Source organism: Camelus bactrianus, chromosome 34 (genome assembly GCF_048773025.1).
Source record: "Camelus bactrianus isolate YW-2024 breed Bactrian camel chromosome 34, ASM4877302v1, whole genome shotgun sequence".
Classification (NCBI taxonomy): domain Eukaryota; kingdom Metazoa; phylum Chordata; class Mammalia; order Artiodactyla; family Camelidae; genus Camelus; species Camelus bactrianus.
In genome coordinates, this window is record NC_133572.1 from 19,674,768 (window position 1) to 19,700,716 (window position 25,949).

The following is a 25,949-nucleotide window of genomic DNA, read 5'->3' on the forward strand; positions in this document are numbered from 1 at the left end:
CTAGAGAACAGCAGAACAGCAAAGATGTAAATCCTAAGGCTAACCTCGAACTGGCCAAGAACTGAGGGAATTACAGTGCTGTGCACAGAAAGGCTATCTTATGCTTAGAGGAAGCAACAGCAACACACAATTTATGCTGATTAAACCTTCAGGTGTTCCATCTGAACCAAGAAATCAGTCCCACATCAGAATGACCATCACAACACAAGTGCACAGGCAACACCCTCACATAAAGCGTTTAACATTCGTTTACTCTTCCGGGTTTTATCATGTTCTCGTTTCAGGCTTGTAGGTACCTGTGACTGGCACGTGGTTATTCCTGACCATCAAGAAAACGAAAGCAGTACAAAATAACTGTTCTATAGTTTGCCTAATACCTGCTACCACCCTAGGCCACGACAACATGTGGAAAATAGGAAATCTCACTTTCTATGGCATCAGGAGACAAGCTGTACTGCACTGATCAGTTCAAAATTCTTAAACATTTGAAAGACTTAGGAAATTGTGAGGCCACAGAAAAACTGTGCAGTCAACCTCCAAATGAATGTTATACATTCGCAGAAACCGGCATTCTGTGAGAAGTCGATGCCATACCCAGCGGGCCTGAATTTATCTTCCTGAATGTTTCCCCTCCTAAGGGGAAAGGAGGGCTGGGCAGGAAGGGCAAGCATAAGGAACAGCGTGATCACAGACCCACGACAGGGAGTCACTGAAAAGCCTCTGTTTCCGGGACCCATGACCCCGTCCTTTGATTTTTTTTCATGTGCAGAATGACTCATCCGAGCTGTAATACATTGTGCAACGAACCCTTTTCTCTGATGAGTCCAAGCATTCAGAATAAAGAATATCCTCCCTGTAAAATACACACATATCCTCCCCCCACCGTTTTACTGATATAACTGACATACAGCATTGTGTAAGTTTAAGGTACACGACATAATGATTTGACTTATATGCATCATGAAATGATGATCACAATAGGTTTAGTGAACATCCATCATCTCATGCAGATGCAACATTAAAGAAATAGACATTTTTTCCCTTGTGGTAAGAACTCTCAGCATTTACTCTCTTAACAACCTTCAATTATAATATACGGCAGTGTTAGCTTTATCATCGTGTATATTACACCTCTACTACTTATTTACCTTAAAACTAGAAGTCTGTACCTTTTGACAGCCTTCATACAATTCCCCCTCACCCCACCTCCCCAACTTCCGTCTCTGGTAGCCACAAATCTGATCTCTTTTTCTATGAGTTTGTTTGTTTTTGAAGTGTAATTGACCCACAACACTTAGTTCCTGCTACACAAAATAGTGATTCGATATTTCCATACATTCCGAAATGATCACCAAAGTCTCAGTTGTTATCTGTCACCAAAGATATTATAGTTATTGACTACATTCCTCACATTGTACATTTCATACCTGTGACTGATTTATTTTGTAACTGAAAGTTAGTAGCTCTTAATCTCCCTCACTTCTCTGTCTCCCAACGCCCTCCCCTCCAGCAATCACCTGTTTGTTCTCTGTATTTATGACTGTTTCTATTTGATTGTGTTTGTTCATTAGCTTTGTTTTTCAGACTCCACATAAAAGTGAAATCACGCCGTGCTTGTCTGGCTTATTTCACTTAGGATAATGCCTCTAGGTCCGCCCATGTTGTCACACACACACACATCCTTTCTTTCTTTCTTTTTCCTTCTCTCCTTTTTCTTCTCCCTCCCTCCCTCTGTCTAAATCCCTGGATGTAAAGATGCAGGCCCTCCGTCCAGGGTGCTGATATACGATCAAACACTCTTTTTTCCCCCTTGTTTGTAGACTTTATTGCAGGGGACTGGGGTGGGGCATCCCACCTGCTGCTTCTACTTTTCCAGTGGGATGGGGGTCATTTGAGGAACCCAAGACATGGGGGTTTGCTGGGCAGCCCGGAGGTCCCTTCCAGTGGGTGACCAGGAATGTCAGGTGGCACTGAGGCTGCTGCAGACCCGCCCGGCCCCTTCCTCCCGAGTTCTGAGGGGCTTGCCCACAGCCACAGGGGTGTGTGCTGGCCACTGGCCCACTGAGGCCTTCCCCTCCCTGTCCTCCTGGACTCCAGAACTCTGGAAGGAGCCAGGGTGGATGGCAGAGCCACTCTTCACCTTCCCTCTGTTCGACTCTCAGTCCTGTGGCGGCCACCCAGTCTTGGGTGCTCAGTGGTGAGGAATGTAGCTGGGCTCGGGGCAGCAGCAGGGCGGGGTGGCCTGAGACGGGCCAAGAAGGTGAGGCTGAGATTTATGCTTCTGACATGCTCCCTAAGTGGGGGTCATATGGTGGGCAGGGCAGAGAGGCCGAGCCAAGAGGGGTTGGGGTGGGGGCCAGGCGCTGAGGGCTCAGAGCTTGTGGGGTTCAGCTCATACTGGAAGCCCTCTGCGGGGCCGCGGCTGCCGTACATGCAGGGGACAGCCCGGGGCTTCTCCTGGTCGGTCCGGTGTAGCAGCGGCGTGAAGATGCACCAGGCCGGCGGAGCTCGTCGCTGCGCACAAAGTGCACCGGCTCCCACAGCACACGTCCAGGATGGGGCGCTCACACGCATCGGGGAGCTTCACTCCTGGTATCTGTTGCTGCAGGTCAGGTCCAGCTCCGACTCCTCGGGGCTGAAGAACGTGCTGGGCTTCCCGGTCACCGTCCTGGCGTGCACGGCCTCGTCGGGCTGCACGCAGACTGCCAGCTCGCTGCGCTTGCGCTCCTGCTGGAAGATGTCACCCGCCACGTCCCGGAACTGCAGACGCACCTCGGCCTCGTGCTTGTTCACGGCTCTGCCACAGCGCAGGATCAAGGGCACCCCGTTCCACCTCTCGTTCCCCACATGAAGGACAACAGCCGCAGAGGTGGCAGCTGTGGACCCACGGGGCACCATGGGGTCTTCCAGGTACCCTTTGGTAGCCTCACCTTCTCCACTAGGGTTCCCCAAATACTGGCCCAAGACCACACTGCTCGCCTGCGCCTCTGGAGATGTGTTTCAACACCCTGACCTTCTCTTCAGAGATGTCACCTGAGTCGGCAGAGGCGGGCTTCTCCATGGTCACCAGACACAGCACCTGCAGGCATGATTCTGCATCACGTCCCAGATGATCCCAAATTCATCGAAGTAGCTCCCCTGGCCTTCAGTGCCGAAGGGCTCCTTGAAGGTGAGGATGACGTAGGCGATGCTGTCACGATTCCAGATGGGGCTGAAGATCCTGCTGGCAAACCTCAGCACCATGAGGTTCTGGACCATCACCTTGCCCAGTTGGTGCTCCATGTGGTAGATTTGGTCCTCCCGAAACAGGGAGGTAATGTGGCTGGACAGCCGGCTGGAACTCTGCAGGTCCCTCCCAGACGGCTTCTCCACACTGACACGGTTCCAGCCTAAGGGACTCATGCAGGTCTCAGGAATGTTCTTGGTGACGGCTTCACAGACTGCGGGGGGCAAGGCCAGGCAGAAGAGGCGGCTGGCCTGTGGACCCTGCTGGAGGGCAATTATGTGGCTGCTGAGACGCTCGCAGGAGGCCGCAGCATCGCACTGGCCAGCCACGTAGGAGCTGCAGGCCAAGAACTCTCCCAGCTTGGGCTTCCCCTCTCGGGTAGCTCGCTCCGCTTGTGGATGTCGGCCACTGTGAGGTGGGAGCGGGCAGAGCCCAGTATGAAGGCATCCTCCGGCAGAAGGCCATCCCAGAATAACCACCAGGCCAGGGTGCTGGACGCGCCCATGATGATGACGTGTGTGTATCAGACTGATGGACGGCATCGCTTTGGTACGGCTCTTCCCGCAGGATCCCACATACCTGGGTCCGGCTCAGACACACCTGCTCTGCCATGATGCTCTCTGCACCGGCTGCTGGATCACCTCTCGTCTCTGCTGCCGCTGTTCCGTGTCCCAGATGCCTCGTGAGATGCCTCGTGAGTCAATGTGCAGCTCGGCACTGTGTGCCTGCGTCCCCATCCCCGGCCCCACCCCGCTGCTAGTGCGGCTTTCTCGCGGGCGGGGGCAGAAGGGCTCCACTTCCACAGTGGGGGCACGCCCCACCCACCCCGACCCCATTTGTAGGCCATGCCTCTGCAGCCCTGCCCCCTCGCAGAGGTCTCCTGCTCAGGTCAACCCCGCCCTAACAGGCAGCCTGGTCAGGGACCCTCCCCTAGCGGGCTGATCGAGGCTGCCTGCGGCTGGGGCTTGGGTCTGGGGCAGCCTCTCTCCCGTCTGATCAAACGCTCGTGATAAACAGAATGCATGTAAAGCATTACCACATCAAACAGGTGAGGCATAAAGAGGGGGCTTCAGAACAAGTCAGAATGAGGAGATGAAAGAAAACTGTGTTGCCATTTTTGTGTTAGCTGACCTCACCTCTAAGAATGTCAGACATTCTGACAGACTTAATTTTACCTTTAAAGGGCTGATACCATTACACATGGTCATAGGTGGAGAAAAGTGGGGTCAGGCAAGCCCCGCTCAGACCCTGGCTCTGGTGGCGGTGGCACTGGGGGCGCTGGACCACCCACGCGGGCACCTCGGGAGTGAGCCTAGCACTGGCCGTTCCTCAAGCCGGCTGACACTGCCCCAATGTGACACAGCTGACTCAAAGCAGCAAGGGGGAAATGCTCAGGCAGTCACCACTTAAAGTACCGCAGTGTTTATTTACAACCTCCACCCCCCCCCCCCCCCGACGCCAGCCCGCCGTGAATGCAGCGCCAGGTTAGCGCTCCCGTGATCCAGGAATACCAACTGGATTCAGCGCAGCCACTGAAAATCAGTCTGAGGTTTGGTAAGTGCTTACTTTGTATCATCTCCCCCTAAATATTAGTCTTACTCTAAAACAGTAAAATCTAGTGGAATTAGTTTTATGTTGGCCTTAAACAAGTATCTGGAGACATGGTAGGTGAAGAATGACAAAGTGGGAAATAATGATAATTCAAAAAACAATGCATGTTGAAGGAAAATGGGGAGAATTGGAAAACACAAAGTGAAACATTGTATTTAGGTGGCTATCAGCAATTCTCATCATAAAATTATTTGTACTTTTTTCTTTTGGCAGAAGGCACTGGAGTCGGGAGATGAGGCCACTAGACTCTTCTCAAGCCCCTTGTTCATGGGCACCAGGGAAATTACTCTGCCTAAAAGACTGCCTCTTAATATAATTCTCCTTTGTTCCAGAACCTTCAAGAGCTCACAGGGTAGAGCATGAACTGCTCAGCCTTGCGTTCAAGGCCCCACTATCCTTGGCCTCACATATTTCTGAAATTCTAATCTTATTTGCATGTGTCATGTGCTATTACTTTTATCATTTTCCCTTGGTGTACACTTTTCTCAGCTTGACAAAAGCGCCCTGAGAACAAGGAGCCCAGTACTTCTCAGAAGCCTTGCATCCTTTTGTGTACCCTAGGGGGCCCAGCATACATGAGAACTCAAAAAACTGTTGCTTTGCAACTCTGTATCTAATTTTATGCTTTGAAACAATTTAAATGTGTTGTGTTATTAAACTTTAATCTAAGTCTATTAAAAATTTTCCATGTAGTTATACCATTTGAACCTATTTTTAATTGGAATAATTTATTATAGGTAATTATAATGGTATTCAGCACAGTACTATACAAGTGTTACTTCTAAAACAGATCCTGTTAATTCTCAGAAAAGCACACACGGTATGGTTTAAGTAACTTACTGATTTGATTTGTTTCTAACCCGGCTACCAAGCTTGCTAAGTTTCATATAGTTTGTCTTACCTGACTGTCACAATAAATAGTGAAAGGGAGGCCATCATTTATTTCACTTGAAAAATAAGAACACAGGTTCACTGAGACTAAGTGTCCCACCCAAGGTCACAGAAATAGTACATATTATTTAAGAGATGCCACCCTTTTTCTACCATCACTGCTTCCTGGTACTCACATTCTTGGAGACGCTCTCCTTCTACAGACCCAGAAGACCCAGAAGACCCAGGAGACGCGACTGCAGGTGTCACCACGACTGACGGTCCCGTGCTCCTAATCCCTCAGCTAGAACTCAGTGCACGAGCAGCACTTGCCTGATCTAAGCTGGGTCAGTCAGATTTTCTCTCAGAAACCGGGCATTAGTACACTGGAAAACCAAGTTAGTTTTTGCTGAATGCTTAAAAATAAGAAAGGATGTTAAGGCTAGGGCTTGCGTGAGCATGTGCACAGTAAAGGAGAAAAGGAGGGAAAGAGGGAGAGGGAGGAGAAGCAGCAGACGTGAAGGGAAAAGCAGGGAATTTGCTTCTAGTGAGATGGAGAGAGCGACCCGGGACAAGGCTGCTTCCAATCCGGCCACAGTCCCCGGTGCCTGGATTCTGGAAAATGCCCTCATACAGTTCCAGTAAATCCTCCTTTCTGCTGAAACTACTTTGAATGGGCTTCCGTGCCCTAAAACCAAAGGATCTCTAAGAATGGCTGCCACTATCTTTGAATTCGTGTTTTCTGAGTCCAGAACTGGTGCTTACTTCAGTGTATCACCAATGAAGCCCAATAATATTTACTAGAGAAATTAAGGAATTAGCCAATTTCAATTTCAGCTCACACTCCATAGTCATAGAAACTCCTCAAAATATTCCTACCCAGGGTAACAAAATCAATCACAATCACTTACTTTAGCATAGAATAAGAGCCAGATGCTCACAAGCACATACGCACACATTTTTATTAAAAGGTAAGGTGATTAGTTAATTTACCCTCAAGTAATTTATTCTCATTTCCGTATGTAAATAGCATATTTCTAAAATCCACTCATTCTGTTCATTTGTTTCCATATTTACACAATTTCCCCCACCATGTAATGTTTTATGCCCCTGATCATTAATTACATTTTGTTATTACGAATAAAGGTCTGGGGGGAGGGTATGGCCCAGTGTAGAGTGTATAGCCCAGGGTATAGCCCGGTGTAGGGTATAGCCCAGTGTAGGGTATAGCCCAGGGTAGAGCACGCTTAGCATGCGTGAGGTCTTGGGTTCAGTACCTCCATTTTAAAAGATAAAAAAATAAACCTAATCTCCTCCCCAACCCCCCAAAAAAGTCCTCGAGAATAAAGGTCTGTTTGAATAGCTAGATGATACATACACAGCTACTCTGGAAAGAAACTGATACTGATGGTAACAGCATGATAATACTCCTCTTTTATATGTAGATAATCTATACAATTATTCACTGTCCCAAGCCTTTCTGTTTGAAAGAAAAAAATCCTTCTAGAACTGGCAGCTTGGTGATACTTGGCATCTATGAAGGTCCAGGGAGCTGTCAGAGATACCAAGACACGGGGACAGCCTGTAGATGTGTCTGTCCTGGACTCATGCCAGCTGTTGAGCAATCTGGTACCAAGACTCCTGGCAACTATGAGGACTCAGAAGTCTCCAAACTGCCAATGTCTTTGCCTCAAGAGAGAAATTTGGGAGACAGAAGGTACTGACAGAGGCATGTGCCCAACAGAGAGCACGAACTCAAAGATTAATGCCTCCTAAACCCTAGCGTAAACTATGGACTGTGGTTGATAATAACGTGCCCATGTTGGTTCATCGATTGTACCAAACATGCCACACTGACGAGGGACGCTGAGGGGAGGGGAGTATGTATGTGTGGGTGGGGAGGGCTGTGTGCAGGCTCTCTGTATTTTCTGCTCAGTTCTGTTGTGAACCTGAAACTGCTCTAAAGGAATAAAGTCTATTAAAATTGTTTTTAATTTAAAAAATGGACAGAAAACAAACCCATCAAAAAAAAAAAAAAAGAAGATCTATGCCATCTAATCTTGAGGAAACAAGTTTTGTTTAATTGTTCATATTGAAAGAAATCAAACTTTAGAATATTACACCTGGGTGTTTTCTCTAAGGAAAAACATCCACATCAACTAGGTAGAGATTAGGGATCACAAAGAAGTACCTGGGAACAGAAATAAGCCTGTGGGCTGAGGGGCAGACATATCATGAATAAGAATAGCCATATGTAGAAAGTCATCTTGAAGAGGCAGAATGTTTCCGCGGGGCTTTCCCGAGATGCCCTCAGCCCCCTGAGCGTGAGGACCAGTGGCGTGGAGCTGAGTGGTCAGCTTCCACATCTCTGCTCCTGAGGACACCAGCAGCCTTCTGATTATGATCTAGCTTCCAGGCAGAGCCTGCCTGCGTCAGTGAAGAAATAATCAAGTCCTCTGGGTAAGGAAATAATGAACTGGTTTCACTGGCTTCCTGTGACCACGCCCTAACCTGGTCACAGACGACTGGACAAGAACGGACAGATGACCCAAGTCCAGCCTGTTACCTCCCCATCTTTCTCAGGCATTTGAGGTAAGTCTCTTGGTTAGTAGGACTATCTTAGCGTCTCATTACAGTTTTTTACTAATGATTTGGTTTCCGATCTGATAAAGCTGATGACTCCAGCACAAGGTCTACGAAGACCTGGAAAGAGCGCTGCTCTGCAGCCGCAAGAAACTGGGAGCTCAGACCCAGCAGGATGGCTACTGTCAAAAAGAGCAGAAAACAACAAGTGTTGGGAGGATGTGAAGAAACTGGAGCCCTTGTGTACTACTTGTGGGAAAAATGGTGGCAGCCACTGTGGAAAACAGTATGATGGTTTCTCAAAAGACTAAACATAGATTTACTATACGATCAAGCAATTCCACTTCTGCGTACATACCCCAAAGAACTGAAAGCAGGGGCTCAAAAAGATGTCTATATGTTCACGTTCATAGAAGTACTTTTCACAGCAGCCAAAAAGTGGAAACCACCCCGATGTCCACTGGTGGATGAACTGACAAGCAAAATGTATACACATACACTGAAATCCTACTCAGCCTTACAAGGGAAGGGAATTCTGATACATGCTGTAACATGGATGAACTTCAAAAACACGCTGAGTGAAACGAACTAGACGCAAAAGGCACAATTCTGCTTATGCGAAGGTACCTAGAATGGTCAAGTTCATAGTAACCAAAAACAGAATAGTGGCTGCCAGGGGCTTGAGGAGCTACTGTTTTATGGGCACAGTCTCAGTTTGGAATGATCATCGGATCTGGAGATGGACACTGGTATGGTTGCATTACAATGCGAATGTACTTAATGCCGCTGATCGTATACATAAAAATGGTTAAAATGGCAAATTTTATGTGATATATATATATGATATATAAATTCTATGTGATATACATATACATATATATGTATACATCTCAGTTTTTTAAAAAGCCATAGAAAAATGTCAGTGGTAGAATCTAGGCTGTGGGTATATGGATGCATTTCACTATAAAATCTTCTGACTTTGCTGTATGTTTGAAATTTTCTATAATAGGGAAAACCCCTAGGAAGTCGGCTTGTCTCTTCTCGGCAATGCCTTTCTACCTCACTGAACACCTTTTGAAAGCAGTCAACCAATCAAGTTTTATTAAAAGCACCCATCATTTGGCCAAAACATCACTTTAGGGTCCTCAGAGGTCTCTTTCACAAAAAGTCTGAAAATTGAAAGCCACAGTAACACTTAAGTGAGAAGTCACAGGACATCAATTTTTAAGTTGAGTATCCTCAACTTAACAAAGACAGATTAACAAGTTGAACAAATACAGATTCTCCAAAGTGACACTGCAGTACATGCAGGCTGACGTGCACCATGCACTACTGGCGACTTGTCTGTGCCTCGTCGCATCTGGCATTTTTTCTGGTGACATGGCAAAGGCTGAGAACCTGCGTCTAGTTAGGAAGAGACCTGAACTATCACAGGAAACCTTAGTTCTCGTTTCATTTCTGCTGTTAACTGGCTGTATGGTTTTAGACTTACTCTGCCTGCACCTAACTTTCCACATCTATAAAAGGAAGAAGCTAAGCAACATGGCTTCTCAAGTTTCCTCCACACTCTAAGCTGATCAGTAAAAAGTATCTCAGCCATCAACACTTTTCTAAACCTTCAAAACTGTAACCGATATAATTCAACAGCAGTTTGGCTATAAGGATATATATAAAAATGTTAGATAAACACACACACACACATAGCTTAAAATATGGCCAATTCTTCATTCAACAGTTATTAGTTGAACAACAATTACGTGCCAGTCTCTCTTAACACTTACTAGCAATTCAACAGTTCCACATGTTAGATAAGACTCCCTTCTCTCATGAAGCTTATGAATAGCACTAGACAAACCAATAAGCAAATAAGTGCTATTATAGGAAGAATTAAAACAGGGGAATTTGAAAGAGAGTGACTGGGTGGCTGTTTTAGACCAGGTGGTCAGGGATGGCTTCTTGGAGGAAGTGATATCGCAACTAAGATGCAAATGACAAGGAGGAGCCTGGGCTGTGGAGATTCTACGGGGAAAGGAACAGGTAAAGAAGGCAGGAAACAAGCCTGGTGTGCCGGAGGGAACAAGGAAGTGGCAAGGAGAGTGACAGGAATTAACGCTGCGGTTAGACAGGGGTCAGATCAAGCAGCCTCTGCCAGTCAGGGCAAGTGATCTGCACTTTATTCTAGAATCACCATGTCACCCGTGGGGAGGGTGCGTTAGAGAAGGGCAAGCACTGAACTGTGCGGACCACGATGCCATCTAGGTGAGACGTTCTAGGGGCTTAGACTAGAGAGGTCACAGCCTTCTGATCTCACATTCAGCAGAAGAGGTGACAGACAGCTCTACCAAGAATCACAGCCCTAGACAGCAAGCCGTCCACCCCCGCGTGGCTATAATAATAAGAACCTTGATACTTTAACTTTGTAGGAGGCTTGGTTAAAAAAACATTGTGTCTATATATAACCAGGCCTGGTACAAAGGAAATGTTTCAGGGCTGTTATTATTATAGCTATGTGGGAGTAGACAGCTTATATATATAAATTTATATATAAAAGTGTTTATATATTAAGATGTTGCTATTAATATATTAATGTTATGTATTAATAAAAATTTATATATTAAAAAAATAATTTGACTTACAAAAATATTGTAAAATACTATAAAATGCAGAAACTAGGTGTGCTCACTGTTACTGGGGTATCACTGCTTCTAGGCCCTCTCAGTGGAAAGAGCTTGCAAACACGAGTGATTGCCAAGGGCGGGAAACGGGGAGGGGGGCTGATGCAGAAGGAGCAGCACGGCGGGGCCACGGAACTGTTCTGTATCACGACTGTGTGTCTGTGAAAACGTACAGAACCACACGCCAGGAGAGAATGAATTTTACTGTATATAAACAAAACCCAAGACAAAAACCCCTGGGGGGAGGGGGGAGGGTATAGCTCAAGTGGTAGAGCACATGCTTAGCATGCACGAGGTACTGGGTACTGGGAATTGAACCCAGTACCTCCTCTAAACATAAATAAGTAAATAAACCTAATTACCTCCGCCCACAAAAATAAATAAAAAATTAAAAAGAATTTTTAAAAATTAAAAAAAAAAATCATCAGGATGTGGAGGGAACCCAAAATGAAACACAAACTAACAAATAAACCTAACACTATTACAAGTGAATAATAAAGCCACATGGAGGGGACAGGAGAAAAAAAGAACCAATCTAACTTGTGGAGAGCAGTACTTTGACTGGATACTGAAGAGGTTAATGACAAAGAAAACTGAAGCTGGGCACAACACCGTGCTCAGTACTGACCCTCGTTCCTCACAGGAGGCCCGTGGGGTAGCAATCCTGACACTACCTTACAGGGTGTGCAAATAACTGAACACATTGCAGATAATGAGAGCCAGGTTTCTCACGGTTGGAGGGAAAAAAATTACAAATAAGGAAGAAAGCGAGAGTGATCCTCGTGGTACTGCACTGAATCAGAGATGGCATTGTGAGCTTACGGTTTAAAAATGTGATGGTGTGTACGTGGATAAAAATACATATACACATGTAAGTAAACACAGAAACAGAGATAAATACAGATGTATGTGTATGCATGAGTTCATATACATACATTTATTTCCAGGCCTATTTGGGGGGCTTTATATTTATTAATTCATTGAATATTTCCACCCAAAATTTGAGAGAACACTACTCATCCCCATTTTACAGAAACTAGTAAGTGGCAGAGCTAAAGTATCAACCCTTGTGGGCCGGTTCCACAGCCTGAGGGCGTGACCAGCGCACTGTACTGCCTCTTACAAAGTGAAGGGAGTTCACCCCCCCACAAACAGCCAGCAGCATGAAGGAGACAAAAGGAAGCACGCAGGGAGCGGGAAGGAGCAGGGCAGCTTTGTGTGATGTGACCATGTCCTAGTTAGGCTTCAGTAGTCTGGCCCGAGGTCACCGCTGAAAAGCTTTTAACAATCATCACCTTAGAGTGATGGCCACCAAGAACTCGTGTGGTTTTGTGTTTCCATTAAGAGAGCTGGAGCCCGTTTTCCCCTCATAGTTACAACTACTCATCTCATGCTGACCATCAAAAGGAGCCATAAGCCACATGAGGGCAACTACATGCCACCTGTCAAGGAACAGGGCATTTAAGACCTAAGAACAGTCACAGACTCAGATGCCAAACCCAACATTTTCCAGACTCTTACTAGGAGCCCAGTGCTTCTTGAAACTTTTGACTGTGATGGACTAACTCATTTAATTCTCATGAGACAGATAACTGTTTTATTCTCTGAGACATGGAAAAACTGACGCAAAGAGAAGTTACCCAAAGTGCCAAAGACCACACAGCTAGTGTGAAGCCAGGACGTGTCACTGCTGTACTATGATGCCGCTCGTAAAAAGCTACGCTTTTCAGTGGTAAGCGTCCGACAAATCAGATAAACACCAGTAACTGATATTCATAAAGCCCAGCACAGAAGTTTCAAGTGTTAAAAATGTGTAACTTTCACTTTAAACCCACGCATTTTAAGAGCTGACTAAGTATTGTACTCAAAATGTTTAAAAGAAAAAAGCCCTGCCTTCCTCATTCAGTAAATCTGTTGTAGGTATTTTGATGCCGTCTAATGATTTCTAACACCAGAATGACTGGTGATAATTCTCAGATCTGCATTTGCTTCAAACTAAATCTACCCAACAGTATTTTTTCTGCTAAGTAACCTGCCATCATTTGCAGATTTTTCGGTCTGTATCTTGGGCAGCAGGAATTTAAGGAGATTTTAAAAAATGGAACAAAAGAAATTATAAAAATAACTTAGGGATGCTTTAAAACTCTTCACAGTGGCATTCTGCCTTTGGATTTAATGTCAGGAAAAAATATAATAGTATAAAAGTAAAATAAACAAGATTATTAAAAAAGTTTTCTTTAGAATACATAAGCAAGAAATACCACAGCCACAATTATTTGAGCCACTTAAAAGAAAGCCATAAATATTTCAAAGTTATCACCATATGCTAGCACATGTAACAAATACCTCATGTCCTGGATAAGAGAGACCCTGAGTGTTGGCAACATGACTCCTGAGTCAGATTTTCTTCTTTCTGGTCCAAGGGCAACTAGAAAAATATCAGCAAAGTATTAGAAAAAGAACAGTAAGGACTTAAAAAAAAAATCTGCATGATTCACATTCCATAAATAAATACTCTGAAATTACTTTGATATGAACACATTTTAAAGACAGAAAAGCTCAACTCTGTTCCCCGAAATGTTCCTGCTTTATCAATACAGTAAACCAGTCCTTTCCTTTCTAGTTGGTCTGGGGCTCTATTTGAAAATTTTAAATGAGTCATAAAAGCCCACTTACCAAATAAGATAATGTGTGCACATTCTGGCCAGAAAGGCCAGTCATTTTCTAAAGCTATCACTCTAATAGCTCTGAATAATTACATGAAAGCAGTGTCTGTAAATTAACCTATGAAGCACATGCATCACTTCTGGGCTCATGAACATCATACAATTTCCCCTCTACTCTGAAAGAATGTTTATAAAGGAAAAGCTAAGGGTTTGGATGCTTCAGTCTGGTAAGTTTCTACTTCAAGGTTCAGAATCCCAACCACAGTACGTGCAGTGAGTAATCTAAACGGATGTTTGGAAGTGTAATGTCCATGAGTCATGCGCTTACGAAGCTTGAACAGTTAACATTTATAAAAGGAGGAGAGATTTTTCTCTTATATAGCAACGGCCAAGCAATCAATTATTGGCTAACATGTTGTTGCTGGAGTGCTCAGTGCCACTTTAAATGAGATGCCACGGAGTTTTGTGCCCTTTTATTTCTTGTGTGTGTGTGTGTGTGTGTGTGTGTGTGTGTGTGTGTGTGTGCCTTTTTATTTCCATTTTCCTATCTGTAAATGAAAGCTAAATCGCAACATCACACTTGGTAAATATATCAACACAACGAGGATTTAGGATGTGGGCTTTTGCTGTGTATTAAACCTGCATTTTCTCAGTCTTCAGATCCATTCTGCTTTGGGGGGCCAGGATACGATACTGGAACACAAACACACATGAAGCCGGCACTGAGGGCAGACAGACAGGGGACCCCTCGGTGGACTAGGATCTGCACGTTTTTGCACCTGGTGAAAGGAGCTGGGCTGACACGTGGCAGGGGATTGTGCTGTGTTCACCCTCCTCTCTAAGCCGATCACCACGTGAGTGTCATTAGTGAAAGAACACTCCTCTTTTTGGGGAGAAGGGGAAATACCTCGGAGAATGCCGCGACACCCCAGACGATTAGCATGAAAGGTGGCCACACAAGTGGTTGAGAAGAGAAAAAGAACAAGACCACGAGGCAGGAGAAAGGAGCTGAGGCCAACATCAGCGACTTGGTTAAAGGGAAACAGGACAATAAGAAGGAATCACGCCTCAGGGGGCAGAGAACAGGCAGGAGACTTCATAAAGGAGGAGTCTGACGTTTAAAGACGCGGAGCATCCCCAGTGAGCGTGGCCACAGGTCTAAGCACACTCTGGGAATCCTCTTTTGGAATCCTGTATTCCAGCCACCCTCCGCTGATCAATGCTCCTTAAACACGCGATGTACTTCCACGTCTCCGTGCAGTCTGTTGAAGTCTTCAGTGTATCCTTTGTCGCTTCGGCATCTTTCTCCCTGTTTATAGCCTAGTTATCACTTTAGATTAAGAATAGCACTTAATGTTAACGTTTAAGAACGTGGCTTTCTCAAACCCCGAAAGAACTTAAAAGCACACTGTCATTTAACTTTTCTATGGTCTGTTTTCGCAGCTGAAAACTGGGGCCAGTCACGGTACCTACCATATTCAAACAGCAAAGTGACTGGCTCAAAGTTAAGTTCTCAAAACAAAAACAAAAACAAAAAACCACAACTAAAATGAATTTAAGCTTTAATTTTGCCTCTGAAATCTTTTCTGAATATTCCCTCCCCCCAGACACACTGTTGATACTAAGTATGAATATAAACTGTTTTAATATATACTATCCCATAATTATAACTTTCTTTTAAATTTTTTTAATCTCAATTTTGCAAATGAAGAAACTGAGGCTCAAAGAGAAACCTGCCCAATCATATCCATTAATTAAAAGGGGCAGAGTGTTCTGCTGTCATGTCCAGTGGGTTGTTATCTTAAGGATGCTTTCTGGCTTATAGTTTGACTGAGACAAAGGTATTCATGTCATTAAGGAAAACAGAGAGAAGAAGGGAGAAAGCCTGACGGGGACAGGAAGAGGGAGAGGTGCCAAGATAAAGAGCTTGTTTTGGGATGTGCTGAGTTTGAGGTCCCAGTGGGCTACGGATGTCTGGGAACTAGGGCTGGAGACACAGATTTATGAAAAATCTGCCGATGGGACAGTTGGATGATAACACTGAACCAGCTGTCAACAAAAAGAGGCTGAAGTCCTAACCCCCAGCACATCTGCAACAGCATGTGTTGTTTGAGTCACCCAGCTTGCGGTCCTCTATAATGGCAGCCCCAAGAAATCCATTTTTTTGTAGGTCATTATTAAGTTTGGAGGAAAGGTTAGAAAACTGTGAACAAAGTGCAGATCAGGGGTTAAGGAGTGAGGCCATACTTTTCACATATAGATCTACAATCTAAGAAAGTCTCCATGAAGTCTACTCTGGCCACAAGGAAATTTTATGAACTATTTAAATGTATATTTCTATAGTATTTCTTAATTCGCTATACTCAAATGTGATAGGCCACTTTCTCCTTCAATACAAACACTCATGGATTTACCACTTAGCCACAGGAATTCCCTTGGTACAGTTGCCTGAATCAGAGATACTGCATGGACAAGTTTTCAGAGGCAGGGGATCCATGTATTATTTTTATAAAACCATCTATAGTCTATTGGCCAGTACGTTATTAAAAGAAAACTTCTGATGAAGATAAGATGTTTGAAAAGTGACTGCAAATTCCTGGCTAGATCCAGAACCACCACTTGAAAACAGGGCTTCCACTCCCTCTGCACCCTACCCCACCCCTGCCAGCTGTTTGAAAAATTCCATTTAAAGTTTAGTGGAACCCCGTCTGAGGATGCAAGGTTTGAGAACAACACTTTGTCTAGGCTGGTCAACATTTTTAAAGGTAGAAATTTTGGGGTGATGTGTCAGGAAGAGTCCTCTTTCTAGAATCAACCACATTCTGAGATCCCGTCTCTAATAGGACTTCTAACTGCCAGGCATGCTGACGTGGCCAAAATCTGATTAGATCAAAATCAAGACAGTTTTAAAAGACATACGGGAAACTTCAGTGCGTATCAGCAAGTGAAAGAAGCCAACCTGAAAAGGCCACATACTGTAGGACTTGAACTGTATGAGATTCCGGATAAGGCAAAACTATGGAGACAGTAAGCAGATCAGTGGTTGCCCCAGGGGAGGGGAGAGGGAGGGACGAACAGGTGGAACACATGATTATTAGGGCAGTGAAGCGGTTCTGTGTGATCCTGTAATGGTGGCTCCATGTCAGTAACATACATTTGTCTAAACCCACAGTACGCACAACACACCAACAGTGGACCCTCATGTAAACTATGGGCTTAGGGTGGTATCTGTCCGTGCGGTTCATCCACTGAATGGACTGCTCTGGTGGAGGAAGAGGATAACGAGGGAGGCTACGCACGTGTGGGGGCAGAGGGTATAGGGGAAATGTCTGTACCGTCTGCTCAATATTGCTATGAACCTAAAACTGCTCTAAAAATAAAATCTATTAAAACAATTAAAGACAGTCTACCCTGCTATGGTCCTCTTGCTAAGATAGACCTTTTCGCTTCCTCTGCAACCTTTAAAATGTCTGATTCCTGTTTAGTGCCGCTTCTGAAACAACAATCTATCATCTAATCTCATCCTGGTTCAATGCTAATAAGAGCTGCGTTCAAACCCTCCGTGAATCTCTAAGGACGGAGGCACTTTCCTTAGTATGAAGATGCAGACTGTTTACTGCTGGTAATTAGGAGGCTGAGAAGCTTTGGCAAACAAAAAGCATTTTTTGGGGAAGAAACCAAACACCCAGATTTAAAATCACGAAAGCCAATGAACTGCTAATTTCCGTGTAATTAGAACACATTGTTTCTCAATAATGAACTACTTTATTTTTAAACTGATGTTTTCATATACATTTCACACTGTCATATTTTTAAGTCCTAGCTCCATGGGCTGAATCATCAGAAGTGTTAGAGCAATATTTATCAAATCCACCCCTCCAAACAGACAATACATTTGATTTCAAAAGCTACACAGCTTACGTTAATCCTCCTCAGGATCTACAACTGTTTAGCTCGTGTTTGTTCTTAGATCTCTGGCCCTTCGTTATTTGCCAGTGCAGCACAGTGACTGCATGAGGCTTTGACACGTTCCATACTTCTGAGCCTTGACTTCGAGTTTCACTGGTGCCACTACTGACTGATCGAAGGGCCCTGCAAATGGCTGGGTCTCTGGTCTCTAGCTTCACCGCCCAACATTTGACCATTCAAAGCCATGGACTTGCTGGTGCTGCCTGGTAGCTACTCTAACAGCTGGACATTCTCACGTGCCAATCTGGCACAGAGTCAAATGCTTCCACCTCCCTGCTTAACTGAGCCTGGCTTTCCAACATTTCATCCTACAAACTGTTATTTCTTCCTAGGAATTTATTTGTTCTAATTAGGGCGGGCTACTTTAGTTATGGTCTTAAGATTTAAACAGCTAAATTCTCAACAAACACAAGTAAATGACAGTGGTAAGTTTCAGGAGATACACCAATGCATTGTTAGTTTTTCAATAGAAAAAGAGAGAAAGGAGGTGGACACTAGAGGATGCTTTTAAACTTGATCTCAATCTTCATAAGTACAGTTACATCCTGGGACATAAGAACCTTGACATTCTATTTAGAGGGGCTCCTGGGTAATCTAGCATCAAATTCGTATTCTTAGCTGTCTCAGTGGATACATTGAAAAACTAGGTTTCCAACCATAAACACCACACTTAGGGTAGTGCTGCCCTCTAGGGGCAGTGAGGGGAATAGAAATAGGGTGCTTCAATTACACTTAATGCTTTATTTCTTTAGAAGGCAGTCGGCTTGTGAGGGTTTTTTTTAACTTAATTTTTAAAAAATATTTTTCAATGTTTAAAGTCATCCATAATTTTAGAAACTGTTCCCAAATAACTGATTCAGTATAAAACATTTCTCTCTACTAGCTTTCCACTGTTACTTCTACTTTCTGTGAAATAGATGATTATTTTGCATAAAGAAAAACAAGCTCCTTGTTATGAAAAATATACAACAGGCAGACCATCTAGGAAACCTATAAAACTCTAACTGGCTAAAGAATCATGCCACACTAGCATGATGTCTTGTTATAAACTGAAGGAAAAAAAAACCTGATTTCTGAAGATTTTGGAGACACACGTGTATGTTTTCTCCCCTGAAAGATTATTAATGGTGTGATAAACTTTTATTTAAGAAAAAAAAAATCAGTGTACAGCACAGCCTTGTACTGATGAGAGTAAGGAACACCACTTGTAGGATTCTTTACACTTCACTGGGGTTTTCGAATGTTTTCTGACTCGATCAACTTCACAGCCTCGGCATGGCTAATATTGGCTTCCCTATCTTGGGGAAGAGGAAGCTGTAGGTCAGAGAGATCAAGGAACTTTCCCCAGGTCTCAAAGCTAGGGAATAATATTGCTCCTTCTGCTTTACCCCACTACTGGCAAGACGGGGCGACTTTCAACGTGAGAGACGAGGTGGAGGCAAAGCCAGGAGGTACTGATTCTTCACGTGGTCCATTGCTGCCAGAGATGTGGAAACAATCAAGCCCATGAATTCTCACCTGGCGATTCTGCAAGGTGCTCCTGTTTCTCTTCTCTGTCCTGAAACTGAATTAAATGTGACCACAAAGCCGACTTCCCCTGAAAGTACAAGGTATGCACATTTTTTCATTTTATAAGAAATAATTCATCAGAAAATAACTTCTCACCAAAACTGTTCACAACTGAAATGGCTATTTTGAAGTTGGGGGACCCAAGTTCACCCATTCCGAGCTGTGTGGCATTCTGAGCATCTCAGGCCATGTGTAGTGAGGGTCACCCTCTGCCTCCCTGAGAAGACTGGCAACAGCCTGAGAAGGGCAGCTAAGCTAAAGCCAGAAGCGCCGGCACGGAGACGCCCGACCTCAGCTCAGCCATCACTTAGCGGTATGTAACCCGGGCTGTCTACGCTGGCCACGCTAGTAACCGTGGAGTTAAAGGGTCTAGCAGCACAGGACATATTCGGGTCCGCAAATATGCCTGGATATATGCAGTAGCCACGAGGGGAGAACACTGGGGCAAGAGGAGAAAGAGAAAAGGGCAGGAAGAAAGTCACATGCACACAATAGGATAAAAAAAAAAAAAAAAAAAAAAAAAAGAACGGAAAGAGAGACTAGAAGCACAAAAGCGAAGAAATCGCCTGATTTTTCCACTGTGAATAACCAGGTAACTTCAAACGGCAAAGAACTGTTAATTCCCGCTAATGGGTTTCTTCCCCAAACGGTGACGAAAGCAGACGCTTAATGGAATCGACAGGGGACAGCCTCTGCAGGGAGGGTGCTGTTTTATCCTTTCCTGTTTACCAGGTAAGAGCCCCGAACTGCCTGCTAATCATGGGTTCTGCTTTCTTTTTCTGGAATGAAAATACCTGTGGCGTATTTCCAGTCATCCTGCGACAAAGGAGTGTAGCCTTTAATTTGGATGGTGTCTTTTTCTCTTTGTTACTTTCCTTAACTGGGCTCCCAAGGGCCCCTTGAGGCTGTTACCTGCTTGACCTGCAAACCGTGGCTCCATATCCTTTCCAGGAGGTCACAGAGGCTGGCGATCAGGGTGTTCTCCTCCAGGCCGGTTATGTTCGCTTCTCCATGGCCCAGCTCCACTGCTTCGTGTCCCATCTTCTCCACCAACATGCGTTTTGTCTGAAAACATCACGTGTGGTCATAAGTGCTACCCGCCCAGCAGTGAGGCCAAAGCCAAGTCAACTCCTGGACCAGGAGGCCTGGGTTCCCTTCATTATACTTCCAACTGCAGAGGCTGAATCACCCAGGGAAAAGGTCTTAACTCTGTGGTCGACTAACTGGAATATCATTGTATACTTCTACTATTTTGTCACAGAAATAGAGGCTCACTAGAGAGACTCTGATGCGGTTTTAAAATATCCCCATGTACATGCTTACGTACATCAATTTTCAGATTACTAATGTGAGAGATACAGGGGAATTACACCAGATGCAGAAAATGTACCGTAAGAACCTGAAACCCCATCCTGCCACAACCACTCGCCCTTCATCTCAGCAAATTAAAGATATTCACGCTTAGGCAAAAATCACAATACAAGGGGGCAGCTCTGAATTGTTTCAGCATTCTCCCACTTGTGAGGGAAGCAGACCTCTTTCTTTCCTTCCTCTTTTTCTCTTTTATCTCTTCTCTGCTACGAGTATGCACCGAACGTGCAAAGGAAATGGAAATCAGTTTCAAGTAAGTTAAGGTACAACGGACTTAGCTGCCCTTACAAAATGTAAAGAGAGAGAGAACCTAGTTCCTTTAGGCAACGCAAGGGCCTCTCTGCCTGGTTCAGCGCTGCATGCTGATGCTCAAACAGCGCATTTACTGAACACACAGAGAAGGTACTCAAGAAACCACTGTCAAATGAATGAAACTATTGGCTAAAATGATGCTCTGAGTTTTGTCAGTATGTCCTGTTACCTCTGATAAACAAAGATGTCTAAGAGCAGACTCGTGTGTAATCCAGACAAACCTGTAACACAGCTAAGAGGCCTTCCTTCTGGGTACACACACACGCGTATGTGCACAGGTAAGGGTCTACACGTGTGCACAAAGAGACACAAACAAAAAATGTGTTGTCTTTCACATAAGGTGACAATGTCCCTGACACTTCTGACTGGCTTAGCATTTGTTTATGCTGGAGAGGCAGACAGCGACGGCTGAAAGGTGAGGAAACCTGTGGCGGGCTCCCGCGTCACCGACTGCGGGGGCAATGGTGCAGCCACGGAGGGCCACGCTCCAGGAAGAGCGTACTTCGAGGCAAGCTACAGGCTCAAGTCAGGGCTGGCTCAGCTCATCTCAGCTTCACACACGGAGGGACTGTGAAAGGACGCGGTCCTGCATCGGTGAGCAATACGTACCTTCATTCTACATTCTTTTAATAAGCCTTCTACAAATTTCCAGTTGGTCTGTGCAATCACTGCAGGAGAGAGGTCTGACAGTTTGGGTTGTCTTAGGCTTTTTCCTAAACTTCGTGCCTCTTGCATGTATTTCTAAAAATTAAGAGAGTATTTTTAATGCATAAACATCAAGCATTCTTCTGACCTACTTAACCCTTACAAACAAGTGCAGGAACAAGATGCAAAAAAGGCCGTGAGTGTATCTGTGCAACAGCAGTTCCAGGTTTAGCGCACGGGAAGGCAGAGGGCACTCGCACCCCCTCTGCTGTCAGCCCTGTGACACCGAGGGGGACGGAAACCACGCCAAGTCAAAACTCACTCAAAATGAGATGGGGTTTCATCTAGTTTAGTCTTTTTATTGGGGATCCTCAAGGGGGTGGTTGTCAGGATCACGGCTGGGATGGAAAAACAGGGGTGTCTGGATAACAAACCCAAGCTTCTCCAGGAACCCAGTGATGCTCAGACCACTGGTTTCCTCCACTCATCGCCTCACAGACCAAGAAACTTGAGCGTGCCTCTTGCCTTGTAGGCAGTGTTCTCCAACCCCATCCTTTGCTCTAATCAAGTCACAACAGTAAAATCAGGAGCTCTGGAGAACGGTTGCAGTTAATCTCATGACCTCAGACGTGTTTGCTTATTTATAAAAGCAGCATGAAACGTGCCCACATACCTCACAAGAAAGGCTATGAGATCACTCTGAAAACGACCACGAGCTCCAAATGCAGGAAGATGGCTTGTTTCCGAGACGTGTTTGCTACATCCCCCCCCCTTGTCATGTTCCACAATCAAGAGAAAGTGGAAATGTCATACTATTTTAGGAGACACTGATGGCTCAGAGAGGACCACAGACACCCAGTCCACTGCTGCTGAGCTCTGGTTAGCAAACTTCCAGGAAAAACATGACTACACGTAATTAGCGCAGGACAGCTGCTGTGCCTCCTACCTACGGCACCTGCAAAAGCGTATCTAGACACCTTATGTTTGCATTAGGACCCCAGGGCAGAGTCTCCGAAAGGTCTAAGTGTCTCAGGGCCGTATTTAGAGAATAATTGCTCTAAATTATATAGTAAAACCAGCAGTTTGTTGGAGAAAGAGAGACTGTAAGCCAGCACGTCCTCCCACAGACACATATGTGAAAAATCTATCTTTACTATGCTAAGGGGAGAATTTGATGTCATAAAAGAAAGATGTGTAAAATTCTTTGCATTCTTTAAATAAAAGGGAGTTTGCACATTTAATATATTTCCCCTTTGGAAGAAAAATAACCTGCTAAATCTGGTACAATTTGTTAAAAACCCTGCCAATTAGGGATTCAACCGATCCATTTACCTTCTCCTTCCCAGCCCTCCTGACGAAAGGCAGCAGCAACTAATCTGTCTCCTTTCCAGTGCAATTATTTTAAGGACAGATTTAAAAATTAAATGAACTCTGCAAGCATTCAGTTGCCATAACAGTTGTGCATACTTCCTTCTGCTTCAAATTTTTTTTTAGGGGGTCAATAAAGGAGAGAAGACGAGAGTCCACTATCACCACTGGGGAAATGAAGTGTGACAAGGTCTAGCGAAACATCCTGAAGGGCGGTTTTCAAATAAATAAAAGCAGGAAATGAGAAGTTTCAGAAAAACCAAACCTAAGACATAAGACAGAGATCCTATGGGAGATTGTTAACACCTGCATTTCCTACCTTTTCAGGCTGGTACTAAGGCTATTTAGAACACTACAAATCAGAGATAAAAAGGCTGGTTAACTGTTAAATGTTAAAAGCATTCTGTTTCTCCCCTGGCCGCAATTCCTCCAGCTTTAGGACTTGTGCCAACGCAGAGAGAACCACCGTAAGACTCAGTTCTCAAGAAGGGATCGGTATCAAACTTGGCTTAGGACGAAACACACTGGCTAGAAAGAAAGAAGTGAGGAACACGTGACCTGACGGCAGGCGGCTAGGAAGAAGCCTCTAGTATTTCTCCTTTCTCTGAAATAAATGAATAAGTAGGTTTAAAAAAAATTGGGGGGGGCGGTGATAATTAGATTTAATTAATTAATTAATTAATGGAGGTCCTGGGGCGTGAACCCAGGACCTCGTGCATGCTAAGCACGCACTCTACCACTGAGTTATTCCCTCCCCCTCGGAATAATTAGATTTTAAAAAACCAATAATTGCATTAAAATTTTTATGTTTAAAGTTTATGTTCTTTTTTTATAAATGAAAGCAAGAGAAAAGGGCTGTCCACTGAGTGGCCATATTCCCCCGTCCACCCAGCACACGTGGGGCGGGCATGGTATTAACCAACAGTGAACTCCACAGGGCCGTGTGTGACGTCGCCTTCTGAGCATCGCTGTTGAAGCCACAGAGTGAGCCACAGTCCACGGACGTGCACAGAACGGATGTGGGGGTGGCGTGAGACCCCTCCTCACAGCCCGAGGTGAGGCTGCCCCTGCACACTGTGAAGCAGAGCAGTGCCTTTACAGCAAACAGCTGATGACAAACATGCGATTTTCTTTGGGGGAAAAGGTGTATTTTAGGATGAAAAATGGAGAAGAGAAACCTTTCACAAGAAGTGCTTTTATAATAAAGTCCATTTCCCTACAAAGGGAAGTCACCCAGGGTTTCTTCTGAGATTTCCACTATGCTCTTCTTCATTTCTAGCCAAAAAAACCAAACCAGTAGCAACAGTGTATGAGATATATTGTATTATTCAATAAACATGGAACTAACTGCTCCTCAGTACAGGCCTTCTGTGAATTCTCTAATAAACACCCTACCCCCCTACCTGGCGCTGAGCTTGTGAGGAGAAGACCACTGCAGAGTTAAGTAAGTTTAGGCTAATGTGTCACAACGGGAAAAAAGACAGTCAGGAGTCCTGTTACTCTGGCCCTCAGGTGAGCAGCTGTTCAGGGCAGGACAGTGTGCAGGGTTACGGGGAAGAGTTCCTGCCTGGAGGCAGGAGGCCTGGCCTGTGGGCCTAGCCTTGCCTCTGTGTGTCCATTTACCTGTGGACAAGCCTCCTGGATTTCAGTTAAATCATGTCAAGTTGGACAGTTACCTCAAATGCTCCTCTTAGCATTAAAATCCTATATTGATGATTTGATTTTCTGACCATGTACAATACAGACCAGGATAAGGGAGGGTAAGTTAAAACACTGTGGAGATAAAACCCAGCAAGAGGAAAGCTGTTTGAAAGTGAGTCACTTCTACATTTTTGCAAAATGCTTAAATAAAAGAAAATTTGAATATTTAATATATTCCCCATCTGGAAGAAAAACAATATGCTAAATCTAGTCCCCCTACTGCCCCCACCCCCACAAAATACCACTGATTAGGGATTCAGATGATCGGTTTTACCTGCCAACAGGATAGAATTACTCTTGTTAGCACACACCACCACGAGAAGGTACCAATCACAGAAGGCAGTGGAGAGCCAAGAGTTCACGTCACGAGGTGATGTGAGGCATTCTAGAGCTACGTGTATCACGCATGTGGATAATTCAAGGAACACCAAAGACAAGATTCAGGAACATCTGCAAAGCACCTTCAGGCAGAGAACATACCAGGCAGCACTCAGAGAAGGATTTTTTAGGAAGTCGTGCAGGAGGAGGTGGGCCCTGATCCCACTCCCAGAACGCCATGGAGTTCTGACAGACCACAAGCTCCCCGGAAGGCTAAGAGGATGGAGAGGTGCCAATGACAGAAAAGCAAAAAAGAAAAGGATGGGGAGAAAGAGACAAGCAAAACAGGCATGCATATGATAAAGTCACAGCAGGAGGGAAGGGAGAAACGAATTACAGTAGCTCAAAGAAAAGCAGTAGACAGGCTATGCCTCAGCTCTCAAAAAATGTTTAAAAATCATACATGTATGAACACATCCACAAAAAGCAGTATGTATTTGGAATGATGTTTCTGCTTTATTTCTACCCATTTGAGTTTAGAAAAGAGTTAACAGATCTTCTGATTGCATTTGCTTTTGATCACAAGAAATAATTTAAAATTATTTACCATCATTCAAATATGTAACTATTTCCAAGTAGTACAAATAAAGCACATGGATCTTACTTTAAAACAATTTAAAAGCACTTTAAGAAATGGTGTCAGCAAGCCAAGGACAAAGCACAGGCAAATACATCTTTACTTACAAAGTTTAAATTATACTTGAAACTTAGAAAGTCTACGCTTCTTATAAATTTTTTTTCCCCAGAGGAAACACTGACCAAAAATTTATCCTAAGCTTAGTTTTTACTCATGGTACACAGGGAGACTTGTTTTAGAGTCTTAAGATGTATTAAAATTACAAAAGTGGAAGAAAGGGTATTTTCAGCTGTAAGTCAGTACAAGAGGATTACTATTTTAAAATATAACTGAACGACATTTTTAGAAGAACACAAAAGAATCTACACAATGACACCTGCCGGGCTGAGGAAGCCTAGCTCACAGCTCTCGCATGAAGGCATCAGGGG

The 25,949-nt window shown here is 44.5% G+C and overlaps 1 protein-coding gene and 1 pseudogene across 6 annotated transcripts in view; both read right to left on the bottom strand.

Annotated features, from left to right (window-relative positions):
* Positions 1-25,949, bottom strand: part of DENND5B (DENN domain containing 5B) — a 157,214-nt gene that overhangs the window by 20,783 nt on the left and 110,482 nt on the right. For 4 of the 6 annotated variants that reach the window (XM_074357616.1, XM_074357617.1, XM_074357621.1 and 1 more), the window contains 5 exons: positions 25,047-25,157; positions 21,462-21,593; positions 20,082-20,234; positions 19,119-19,197; positions 13,312-13,393 (listed from right to left, as the gene is read on the bottom strand). In XM_074357616.1, coding sequence (XP_074213717.1) covers positions 13,312-13,393; positions 19,119-19,197; positions 20,082-20,234; positions 21,462-21,593; positions 25,047-25,157 — 557 coding nt within the window. The remainder of the gene's footprint in view (positions 1-13,311; positions 13,394-19,118; positions 19,198-20,081; positions 20,235-21,461; positions 21,594-25,046; positions 25,158-25,949) is intronic. The other 2 variants (XM_074357618.1, XM_074357620.1) reach the window with 1 other exon arrangement.
* LOC141575931 (glucose-6-phosphate 1-dehydrogenase pseudogene) lies at positions 12-13,299 on the bottom strand (annotated as a pseudogene).